This window comes from Eriocheir sinensis, chromosome 35, assembly GCF_024679095.1.
Source record: "Eriocheir sinensis breed Jianghai 21 chromosome 35, ASM2467909v1, whole genome shotgun sequence".
In the NCBI taxonomy this organism is placed as follows: domain Eukaryota; kingdom Metazoa; phylum Arthropoda; class Malacostraca; order Decapoda; family Varunidae; genus Eriocheir; species Eriocheir sinensis.
This window is the reverse complement of record NC_066543.1, coordinates 15,615,796-15,628,382: the sequence shown is the minus strand read 5'-3', so window position 1 is coordinate 15,628,382 and position 12,587 is coordinate 15,615,796. Positions and strand designations below refer to the sequence as shown.

The 12,587-nt window shown below is 44.4% G+C and overlaps 1 protein-coding gene across 1 annotated transcript; it reads left to right on the top strand.

The window, feature by feature from the left end:
- Positions 1 to 9,813: 9,813 nt before the first annotated feature.
- On the top strand, positions 9,814 to 11,183 carry LOC127007560 (prostatic spermine-binding protein-like; the record flags this gene model as incomplete). The annotated part of the gene is made up of 1 exon (XM_050878731.1): positions 9,814 to 11,183. A coding segment is annotated over one exon (609 nt), but the record flags the coding sequence as incomplete, so codon positions are not given.
- Between the last annotated feature and the right edge of the window lie 1,404 nt (positions 11,184 to 12,587).

Below are 12,587 nucleotides of genomic sequence, written 5' to 3'. Positions count from 1 at the left end.
AGAGTAGGAGGAGGGGAGGAAGAGGATGTGAAAGAAGAAGTAAATGTAGGTAAGGTATGGAAGAGGCGAGATGAGGGCTAATGAAGGATGGAAGAAAAAAAGAAAAGAAATTAGGGAGATGCGAAAATGGAAAAGGAGGAGGAGGAAGAGGAGGGGGAGGAGGAGGAGGTGAAAGAAGAAGTAAATGTCGGTAAAATATGGAAGAGGCAAGATGAGGGCTAATGATGGATGGAAGAAAAAAAAAAGAAATTAGGGAGATGAGAGAACTGAAAAGGAGGAAGAGAAGGAGGGGGAGGAAGAGGAGGTGAAAGAAGAAGTAAATGTAGGTAAAATATGGAAGAGGCGAGATGAGGGCTAATGATGGATGGAAGAAAAAAAATAAAAGAAATTAGGGAGATGAGAGAATGGAAAAGGAGGAGGAGGAGGAGGAGGAGAAGGAGGAGGTGAAAGAAGAAGTAAATGGAGGCAAATTAGGTAAGAGGCAAAGTTGTAGAAGAACGAGGAAGAGGGGGAGGAAGAGAATGAGGAAGAGAAAGAGGAAGAGGAGGCGCAATGGTTAGAAAAAAAAATGGAAATCACTCTTATAATAATGCATCACACGAAAACAATTTTAACAGTTAATCTGAAAGTGGCGAAATTGTCCGAAAAATAATTAAATGAATCGCGCTCAGAGAAACTATATCCCTCCCCGCATCAGTTAGCGAATGTCTTTACGGATGATGGATTCTCACATAACCGAAATCAGTCAATGTTCACTCGCCTTATGTACTACGAAATGGAGGATTGAGGATTACTCGAGGACACAGCTGCAATAAAACAAAATCACCAGTAATCTACGGTTTTAGAAATGATAGTAATTGAATGTCGTGGTTTGTGTGGGTACGATAGTTTTAGGTCTGAGACTGATGGATGCGGTGTTATGAGTGCGATAAGCTGGTGACGATGACGATGAGGTGAGGTGTGCTGGCTCTCCTTGTGTGTGTGTGTGTGTGTGTGTGTGTGTGTGTGTGTGTGTCTGGCTATTTTGTGTTTTATCTGGATCTCTCTCTCTCTCTCTCTCTCTCTCTCTCTCTCTCTCTCTCTCTCTCTCTCAAGTAATTTATTTTTCTCACTTTTTTTTGTCCTTCACCTTGATACTTTTCTCTCTCCTTCCCCCGCCTCTCTTATGACCTCATTTTTACCTCCCTCCCTCACTCCCTCTCTCCTCTCTCCCTTCCTCCCTCTCCCTCTCCCCCCTCTCCTCATATAGTACCTCTTTTTCCCAGCTTTTTTCTCTCCTTCTCATCTCGGCCACATTTTTTCCCTTCTTCCCTCCTTCCATAGATATTTTTCACGACTTCCTCCCTTCCTGTAATGCCTCATCATACTCCCCTTTTTCGCTCCCTTGACGCGAAGCTCTTCCTCCTCAGACTCCCTCTCGTCTCCACACACACACACACACACACACACACGACACATCCCCTACTCACTAACCCCTGTCTGCCGTACCTTCCCCTCTTGGTAGAATGGTTTACACGGTAGCTCCTGATATTTACGTATTGTCAGACACTTTTTGGCTCTCACAACAAACATATTCAAAGGCCACAAAGGAGATGAGCCGGGTTCCCATGAGAGTTTTCACGTTCCCGAAATTGACCTCTCTTTCGGCCACCTCTTTCGATTCTTTTTAGGAGCAGCGAGTAACGGGCTTTTTTTTATATTATTGTTTCCTTTTTTTGTGCCCTTGAGCTGTCTCCTTTGTTATAAAAAAAAAGAAGCCTTGTCAAACTATTACTAGGCTCATAAGACTAGACATGGACCTACTTGCCACAGCCTCTATATACAAAAGTCTTACCCCTGGAAATGCTCAAAACAACCACCGGGGTTATAAAACTACCCTTGGAAATGCTAAGTACCACCAGGGTTTAAAACTACCCCTGGAAATGCTCAAAACTCCTACGAAAGCCTTGTCAAGTGTATGTTCTTGTGCACCGAAATCTTTACGAATATGACAATATGGGGCCGGCGCAACGGTGCCAGATTGTCGTACTCAGCCGATTATATTTCTCGACTCCCTACCCCTAAACTGTCTTCTGGGCTCCAATAACGAAACTCATTTATAGTTATCGTTAAAAGAGTTAGATTCTGATGTTTCTTGGGAATAGATAATAAGCGTCAGAAACCGGTAAATACTGTGCTCTGAGTACGATAATTTGGCAACGGTGGTACGGCGGGTTTGCTCGTCTCCATCCAGGCACCACATCGTCTGCCAGCCTCTGCCTTACCTTCCCCTCCTGGCAAAAAAAATGGTTTATATCCGGCTCCTGATAACCCGCGTTCGACTCCTCTCCGCGCGCGTCGTCAACAAGGTAACAACACACACAAGTCTTGGGTCGGCAGTGTCGGCGCGTTCCTCCAACAGGGTCACGCGTCTCACCTGTAATAAGGTGGCAGCGATCGCCTGAAATTTGGTCACAGCTCCCAGCCCTTGCCCTCCTCCCCTCCTTGTGTTTTTTCCAGCCATCCGCCTCTCCTTCCCTCCCCGTCGCCTCTCGTCCTCCCAGCTGTTAATGTCACGCTATTAGCAGCCTCATTATTACACAGTGCTTTTTTCCGAGCCTTGCCTCTCGGAATACTGAAAAGGCGCGGATGTTTACCGCAGGGATTAACAATTATCACTTCCCTGCGCCTCGTTACGGCCCGGGCTGAGGAGGCTGCGTGGCGCGTGGCGGCGGAGGTGGAGGCAGGTGGCGGCGGCCTGAAGGTCACGGCGGGAAGGTGAGGGGCGCTGTTTATTGGGGACTAGTGGTGTTGACTCGGATGGGGACTGTGATTGTATATGCATGGAGTGAAGGGATTTGCATTATGCATACAGAGGGAGGATCACAGGGCGAAGAGACTATTGGGAATCTTCTCTCAAACTTGTCTGTCTTGAGGTATTAATGTCGCCTGGTCCACGGCTGCTGCATTTACGATATATGGAGGTCTAGAATATCCTTGTATATAATAACTTTGGAAGGTTTTTCCACTACATTTTTTTTGGTATATATATATATATATATATATATATATATATATATATATATATATATATATATATATATATATATATATATATATATATATATATATATTATACAGTGCGCCAAAACCACTGTTAAACTCGGCCCACACCTTATAACCACAGAAACGTGTCCCGTTGACAATGTCGAGGCTGCGTCGTTACCATTCTGCACGTTATTGCTATTGCCTAAAATATTGTTGACATGGAAGCATTTCCTGCATTCCATCCGCACAGTGCCTCGAGCTGCAGAGACTCATGCCGCTGCTCGGCCGCAGGTACGCCGCGTGATTGGAGGCACGTGTGCCTTGCTAACCTTGGCGGCGGGGTGGGGGTGGGTGGGGGGTCAGCCAGCCAACCAGGCAGCCGCCGCCGCCGCCGCCTCTTTAGTACCGGTCCCTGCGGCGGCAACTCAGCTCTCCAGGTCCGCCTTAATTCAGCGGCCCCAAGTCAGCTCCAAGTTAGTTTAGCCAATCCCTGAATACATGAGATAATGTAAATCACCGGTTGTTGGCTCCTGCTTCCTTCTTGCTCCCCCCAACTCGAGGGACTACTGTAGCACGCCTCGCCTCCTCCTGCTCCTCCTGCTGCTGCGGGAGGCGGAGGAAAGAGGAAGAGGAGAAAGAGGGGGAGGGGTCTCGGGGGCCCGTAGACTTGGCGGCATCCGGCAGATCGTCTCCCACACTGCTCGCTGCTTCCTGCCGCCGTCTGTTCCGGGCGCGGCCACTTCCACCGCCGCGTCGCCTATTTTATGCCTCGAGCAGGTGTTGGGAAATAGTGTTCTGTTGGCTCTGGCCGCTGAGCCTCCTCAGAGAAGCCTTCTTTCCGTTCCACCGTGTTCCATGCATTTAGCGCGCAGTTTCTCTCGCCTGGGAACACACACACACACACACCAACACACCCACACACCCACCCACACACACACAGACACCCCCCCCCACACACACAGACACCCACACCCACACACACACACACACACACACACACACACACACACACACGTATACCTGGGGGTGTATTTTTCTTAGCCAATGAAACAGAATAAATAGTGTAGCCCAATATTAACTTTCCTGGCATTGATGGAGATATTTATAGCAACACTTTTTGCGATATAAATTTTAATAACATTTCTTACAGGTAATTAAATGATGAAACTTTTGAACGATTTATACTCACAGAAATTAAAAGAAAATCCTCATCTTTGTAAATCCTCGCGTCAAACATCAACCTTGTATTTCCTCTTGCCTATGACTTCAATACATTCAAGAGGAGAGTATCAAGACGCCTCTCTATAGGCTTCTCGTTCTTTCTGCCTTTCGTTCGGAGCAGCGTCTAGTGGGTTATATTTTTGTTGTTGTTGGTTTCGTTTTTGCCCTCGAACTGCCTCCCTTGCTGCTTAAAAATGGGGGGAGCAACCAAGACCACGAAGCAATCCAAACAACCAAACACAAACGTCGCTGCCCCCCGCCTGTCCGCGCCCCACCGTTGACAGGCCGCCTTATCTCCCTCTCGTCCCCAGCGTTGCCAAATTATCGTACTCATCGCCTTGCATTTTCGTAGTTTCTGACCAATAACGAATGCAAAAACAAACAAACATCAATAAATAGAAGCTTTAACGCTAACCTCAATTTACTATCGTTATTTGTGTAGGTACGAGAGTTTGAGGCTTAAAGGTAATAAAGACGATGTGGTGAATACGATAATCTGGCAACACTGCTGGTCCCCTTTCCTCGCCTCGCCGCGGAGGACTCGTCACGCGTTGACTTGAGGCGCAAAACAACAACCTCGCACCCTAACACCACCACCATCACGTTCCTCTTCCCCTCGCTATTCATGTCCTTGCCCTTTCGCATTCCCTTCCGTGTGGTCAAGCGATGGTGACGTTAAATGGCAAGCAGAATGTACAAACGTTTCTAGCATCCACAAATCTCCTCGCTATACTCGTATCCTCGTTCTTTCGCATTCAGTTCCGTGTGGTCAAGCGATGGTGACGTTCAATGGTAGGCAGAATCAGGGATGCAACGATATCGTACTCACCAAACTAGATTTTCCCATATCTAACGCATAATGACTGCACAAAACCCCCTATAATTAACACTTCTAGCAATAAATATAAATAGGTGTCGTTAGTTTTGTGGGTGGGACATTTTTTAGCCTGAAATCGGGAAAAATGAGAAGCTGAGAACGACAATCTGGCACCGTTGGGCAGAATGTACAAACGCTTCTAGCATTCACAGATCTTCTCCTCGCTATACTCATCTCCTCGTCCTTTCGCATTCAGTCCCGTGTAGTCCAGTAATGGTGATGTTAAAGCCGAATGTACAAAGGTTCCTTACATCCACAGCTTCCATGGCACAGCAAAGGGAATAACGATGTGTCTTTTAGTTTATATACATGTGCCAGGAAGAGATAATTGTATTTGTATATGCTAGAGAATTTCAAAGCAAAATTCTCCCTAGTTCTAATAGTTCTAACGTCCACTCATAAGGAGATACCGCCGAAGAGAGACACACAATAGTAAAAGAAAGAAAATGAGTTTGTCGGAAAAAGGAAATTGTATATATATGAATGATACGTCTGACATACCAAAATATAACCAGAAATTCAACTAGTGATATAATTTTAAAAACCATTCAAGAGGAGATACAGCCGAAGGGGGAGACACAACAGTAAAAGAAAGAAAATGAGTTTGTCGGAAAAAGGAAATTGTATATATATGAATGATACGTCTGACATACCAAAATATAACCAGAAATTCAACTAGTGATATTAGTCCTAAAACCCATTCATAAGGAGATACAGCCGAAGGGAGACACACAACAGTAAAAGAAAGAAAATGAGTTTGTCGGAAAAAGGAAATTGTATATATATGAATGATACTTCTGACATACCAAAATATAACCAGAAATTCAACTAGTGATATTAGTCCTAAAACCCATTCATAAGGAGATACAGCCGAAGAGGGAGACAACGTAAAAAAAAAGTGAATGTCGAGTGAAGCAAATTATATGAATGTTAAATATCTGACATACCAAAATGGAACTAGAAATGTACCTATATAATTATGCTGCCAAAATACACTCATAATCAAATAGCACCGAAAGGGAAAGACGCCACATTAAAAACAATATATATATAAGACGTATCGGGTAAGGAAAATATTGTGAACTCTTATTTCAGACATACCAAAATAGAGAACTCGTGACCATGAAACTAAATCTAACATGCTGTAATTTCTCGCCGCCGCCGCGCAGGAAGAGGAAGAGGAGGATGAGGAAGAGGAGGAGGAAGAGGAGGAGCGCTGCACACGTATGTTGGTTAAGAAGAATTGAGGTCATATAATTTCTTCCTCGGTGATGACAAAGGTGATAATGATAAAACTTCTCCTCCTCCTCCTCCTCCTCCTCCTCCTGTTAGTGATGATGATGACAAGGTGGTGATGATGAAGCCTTTTCTTTCCCTCCTTCCCCCTTCCCCTCCTCCTCCTCCTCCTCGTCCACCTCCACCTCCTCCTTCGCCTCCACAGTCTTCTCCCCTCCCTCCTCCTCCTCCACATTCTCCTCTTGTCTCTCCTCTGCCTCCACCTCCTCCTCTTCTTACTCTGCCTCTCCCTCCTCCTCCTCCTCCTCCTCTCTTGCTGTCGCTGCGTTTCTCTAACTGACTCACGGACACTTTCGGTTTTGCGAGACTCAACCTCAAAACCTCCTCCTCCTCCTCCTCTACCTCCTCCTCGACCCTCCTCCCTCCAGCTACCCCCGAGCACGTCTCTCTCTCTCTCTCTCTCTCTCTCTCTCTCTCTCTCTCTCTCTCTCTGTCTCTGTCTCTGTCTCTGTCTCTGTGTGTGTGTGTGTGTGTGTGTGTGTGTGTGTGTGTGTGTCGCGGAGTCTGTCGAGTTGCGATACAAGTTGGATATTATTATTATTATTATTATTATTATTATTATTATTATTATTATTATTGATTCCATAGTAGGCTCGGAATAGCCAAGTGATGCTCATGAATATATAAATGAATAAAGAGGATAAAGAAGATATTTCCAGCCTCCATCTTCTCCACTCCTCTTATTCCACCTCCTCCTCCTCTTCCTCTTTATCCTCATCCTCCTCTTACCCCTCCTCCATCTCTCCCACTACCACTTAAAAGCTACCTCCTCTTCCTCCTCCCTCTTCCTCCTCCTCCTCTCTCGCCACAGCCTCCTCCTCTCTCACTCTAAGCAATCTCCCTCCCTCTCTCCCTCTCCATTTCTCCCTCGGTCGTCTATTATAATCGTATAATAGAGCGAGTGTGTATTAAAGTGAGCGTTTATACTTTACTCCTTTCTTCGCTGCTTCCTGAGTCTTTGCGCAATACCCGACTATAAATAGGTTAGGTTAAGTTAAGTTTAGGATATCTTCAAGCACATGATAGCCAGCACCTTATGGTATACATCAACAAAGATTGACCTCACTTTCTTGTATAGAAAGTCTCAGTAGTAAGAGAGTTTATATGAATTATCTGTGTCCAGACCTATCGTAACTGTTTGGTGTTTTGTTAGGTTAGGTTAAGTTTAGGGTATCTTCAAACACATAATAGCCAGCACCTTATGGTATAAATCAATAAAGAATGGCCTCACTTTGTTGTATAGAAAGTCTGATAAATAAGGAAGCATATATCAGTTTTCTGAATCAGCTACCTTCCTTCCTTCCTTCCTTCCTTCCTTCCTTCCTTCCTTCCTCCCGAAGATTCGCACGCTCTAGGACCTGAGGAACGGCATGGCAGCAAAGTAGCTTAATGATGACAAGCAAGCAGCCATTGTGTGTGTGTGTGTGTGTGTGTGTGTGTGTGTGGGTTAAATGGGTGTGGTATTATTATGTGCAGGAGGTGTGTGTGTGTGAGAGAGAGAGAGAGAGAGAGAGAGAGAGAGAGAGAGAGAGAGAGAGAGAGAGAGAGAGAGAGAGAATACCCCTAAAGACTTCCTATGAAATGAATCTCAGGGTACACACACACACACACACACACACACACACACACACACACACCACTCTCTCTCTCTCTCTCTCTCTCTCTCTCTCTCTCTCTCTCTCTCTCTCTCTCTCTCTCATACCCCTCCCCCTCTCTCTCTCTCTAGGGGTTTTGAGCTGCCGAGGTGAATAGAAAACGTGAAGACAGCACAAAAAAGGGGGGACTACGTTTTCAAGTATTGGTGGAGTGGTTGGTCCGGGAGGCATAAACCATTGCTCCGATTTAATGTTTAGGAAAAAAAAGCCGATTTGACTCTGTTTGATGAGAGAACTAAGGCGATTTTTTCCTCCTTATATCCTTCTCTTTTTCATTGATGCTGGGATATGGAGGAGGAGGAGGAGGAGGAGGAGGAGGAAAAAAAGGGTAAGGATGAAAAGAGTGAAGGAGGAGGAGAAGGAGGTGGAGAAGGAGGTGATGGTGGAGGTGGTGGTGGTTATGGAGGAAGTGAAGTGGAAGACGGAGGAGAGAGAATATGAAAAAAAAGGAGGGAAGGTGAGAAAGAATAGGAAGAATAAATAGGAGGAAATCGAGGAGAGGATAAAGGAGAGGAGAAGGAGGAGAAAAAGGAGAATGGGAAGAAAGAAAAGGAATAGGAGGAAGAGGAGGAGGAGGAGGAAACATGGAAACATGGAAACATGGACTAGCAGGCAGCAGAAAGCCTGTTGGCTCATTACTAGGCTGCCTGCGTTCAGTGATTTAATCAATCCGTTTGCCCTAGGAGTGGCTTGCAGGGAAGGATTAAAGCACTTGTGTACCTACTCTTGGGAACGTTCAGTTCACACCCGTTGCAGCAAAGTGGCGATCAATGCGTTTCTTGAAGGAGTTGATGGTGGATGGAGGAGGTGATGGAGGTTGCAGTAGAAGTGAAGTGGAAGGTGGAGGAGGAGGAGAATGATACAGGAGGAGAAGGAAGGTGCGAAAAAGGAGGAGGAGGAGGAGAAGAAAGAACAGGAGGACGAGGAGGAGGAGGAGAAGGAGACAGAGGAAGAGGAAGAAGAAGAAGAAGGAGGAAGAGGAGGAGGAGCAGGAAAGGAAGTGAAATAGTTACCCCGGAGAGCCAGTGATATTTTTTTCTCTTAAACTCAGAAGTGAAACAATTTTTGGGTGTAATATTATTGCTATCAAGATATATTTTTTTTATTGCCTCGTGAACTTTATTTTCCTTTTTGGTTCACTCGTTTCGCCTGCTTACTTACTTACTTACTTACTTACTTATATATTTATTTTTCTGTTTACTTTCTTACTTATGTACTTACTTTCTTTCTTTCTTTCTTTTTCCTTCTTTCTTTTCTTTCTTTCTTACTTTCTTTTTTCTTTCTTACTTTTTTTATTTGCTTGTTAACTTATTTTCTTTCTTTCTTTCTCTCACTCACTCACTTTCTTACTTACCTTCCACCTTTCCTACCTTCCTACTTACCTCTCCCCCTCCCCCCTCTCCCCCTCCCCCCTCCCCCCAAACCTATCATTATATTTCCCGAGCAGATTTTTTTTTTTGTGGCTGAAAGTTTTATGGGACTTCGGTTCTGCTTTATCGCAATTTTCGTTTTTATACTCGCAGGTGTTTTTTTTTTTTTTTTCTCCACCTCACCTTCTACGTTGTTGTTTTCCTTCCTCGTTATAAGTTTTTCCTTCCTTCCTTCCTTCCTTCCTTTTCATGTCTCTCTCTCTCTCTCTCTCTCTCTCTCTCTCTCTCTCTCTCTCTCTCTCTCTCTCTCTCTCTCTCTCTCTCTCTCTCTCTCTCTCTCTCTCTCTCTCTCGCGAAGAAAGCATGATCTGTGTCGCCTCATCGGGACTCACGCTTGCTCGCTCTCTCGTTCGTCGCTGTGGTTAGGCAGAACGAAGACGACGACGATGAGGATGACGACGATGAGGAAGACGACGACGAGGAAGACGACGTTGAGGAAGACGACGATGAGGAAGACGACGTTGAGGAAGACGACGATGAGGAAGACGACGATGAGGAAGACGACGTTGAGGAAGACGACGATGAGGAAGACGACGATGAGGAAGACGACGTTGAGGAAGACGACGATGAGGAAGACGACGATGAGGAAGACGACGATGAGGAAGACGACGTTGAGGAAGACGACGTTGAGGAAGACGACGTTGAGGAAGACGACGATGAGGAAGACGACGATGAGGAAGACGACGTTGAGGAAGACGACGATGAGGAAGACGACGTTGAGGAAGACGACGATGAGGAAGACGACGATGAGGAAGACGACGATGAGGAAGACGACGATGAGGAAGACGACGATGAGGAAGACGACGATGAGGAAGACGACGATGAGGAAGACGACGATGAGGAAGACGACGATGACGATGCAGCAGAGAGAGAGAGAAGCAAACAAACCAGCATGTGCAAAACTTGTGTGAATTAAATTAGCAGAGTCCACCTTCCGTACTTCGTTTTCTTTTGCGCGTTTTCTTTTTCGTTTTTTAATTTTTTTTATTTGACGGCTAGACGCATTTCTTCACGTCCATGTTTTACGAATTTTTTGACATTTTTCGGAGACTTTTGTATTTCGAAGTAAGAAGAATACACCTGAAATAACGGAGGAAGTTAAATAAATAAAAAAAAATAGAGAAGTCAGCAAGTAAATATATAAATAAAATACTGATGAAAAATAACTGGAAGCTCATATATAGGCTACCATTGACATTTTGGGGAGATTTTAGTTTGTCGTCGAAGTTAGAAGAATAAACCTAAAATAAAAGAGCGAGTTAAATAAATACAAAAATAAAGAAGTCAGCAAGTAAATATATAAATAAAATACCGATTTAAAAATAACTGAATGTTCATAATATATACTCGTCCCTCAACCAATAATGAGGAAGCCATGTACACTCTCCACTAAAAGCTCTCGAACGCTTTAAGCACCATGCATTCTGAGATACACGGACGAAGAATTTTGAGACACCTCTCCCTGTGTAAAACGGGTGGTAGCCCTGTGTACACAGGCTCTGTGTGAAGGAGTGACATGCCAATGGCTCCGTATTACATTCGCACTGATAAGTCTTGTCGCTTAATCTCGATAATGTATTGCTAATATGCTGTGGCGTAAGGTGAATATATCGATTATGTAACCGTATTTTAATAATTGGTTATATGTTGCGGTGATAATTCCTCGCCACCAGTGCGTTTATCGTCTGCAGGATGACGGCATTCTGGTATTAACTAATTTAGCACCGGGTCACTGACATTAGGTCGTCATTGCGTTACAGAAATTATTGACAATTTTCATGAGTCTGTCGTGAGGATAAAAAAAAATGTAACCCATTCCGCTTCAGGACGTTATCAACCAGTTTAAATGCTGTGGCTGACGTCATTCCTATTCAAATGAGGGAATGATAATTCCAGGTGGAAGTTTTAGTATAATTGCCAGTTAAAGTTTGTAACATTAAAATATCTGCCAAAATCAATACTTAAACCACATACTGCGACAGCTTGGTTAAGTGTAAGATATATGAGGATGGGAAGTACTTATTTAATAATGAGTGTATGCACCGCCTGCGTCGATTATACTGTTTAGTCTGCTAGGAAGCTTCGAGGCGTGTCACTAGTGGAGCCTGTTTCCTCATATCTGTTGGGCCATAACGATACTGTGGAGATAGACACATCAATCCGCCGTGCTGTTTGGAGATAACTGAGGCCTTCAGTGTGAAGGATAATAATCACTTTGTGCCGGTCTTGTGGGGTCTCCACTGAAACTAACGTGAGCATGACTTACTGCGACCATCAAATCAACACAGGATCGAAACTTATCATATACGGTACAGTAATGGATTCAGATGCGTCATCACAATCGGGGTACCAACCATTCCGAGGCGACTGGTCACATCCATTGTGCCCAGGTGTTCGATAACTTTTTGTTGAGAGTGTACAATAAGATACTTCGGGTTGGGGAGGAGCGCTGCAACCTCATCAATAGAAGAAAAAAAAACACTCGAAACAACAACAACAACAACAACAGCAAAAATATCAGAACTAGTCACCTAAAAACACAATCGTCAAGGTGAGTCCCGTTTGGGGAGTATGGGTTCCATCCCTGTCAACGAGAAACATTAATGAAATATTCTTCTCTTTCAGCGTTGCGCTTTGGTACGAGTGAATCTGCTCTGGGGGAAATGATTCATCCATACCAACACAGAACACCAAACAAAAAAAAAAAAGGAGGAGGTTCGAATCACACAACACTGAGCAGAGGAACAACACATCATGCACTTTTTGGTACTTTCATCACCAAATTTACGGGTGTGTCTTTTCTGGGGAGAACGAGACTCCTCCATATCAACAACAACAACAAAAAAGAACACAAAAAAAGGAGGCTCGAAACACAAAATACTGAGCAGAGAAAAAAAACAACAACACATCATGCACTTTTAAACTCTAGCATCATCAAATTTATGGTGAGTCTTCAGGGGGGAGCGAGACTCGTCCATACCAACACAGAACACCCTAAAAAGAACGCTAGAAACACATGACTTTGAGTAAAGGAAAATATTAACACACATCATGCACTTTTAGACTCTTACATCACCAAAT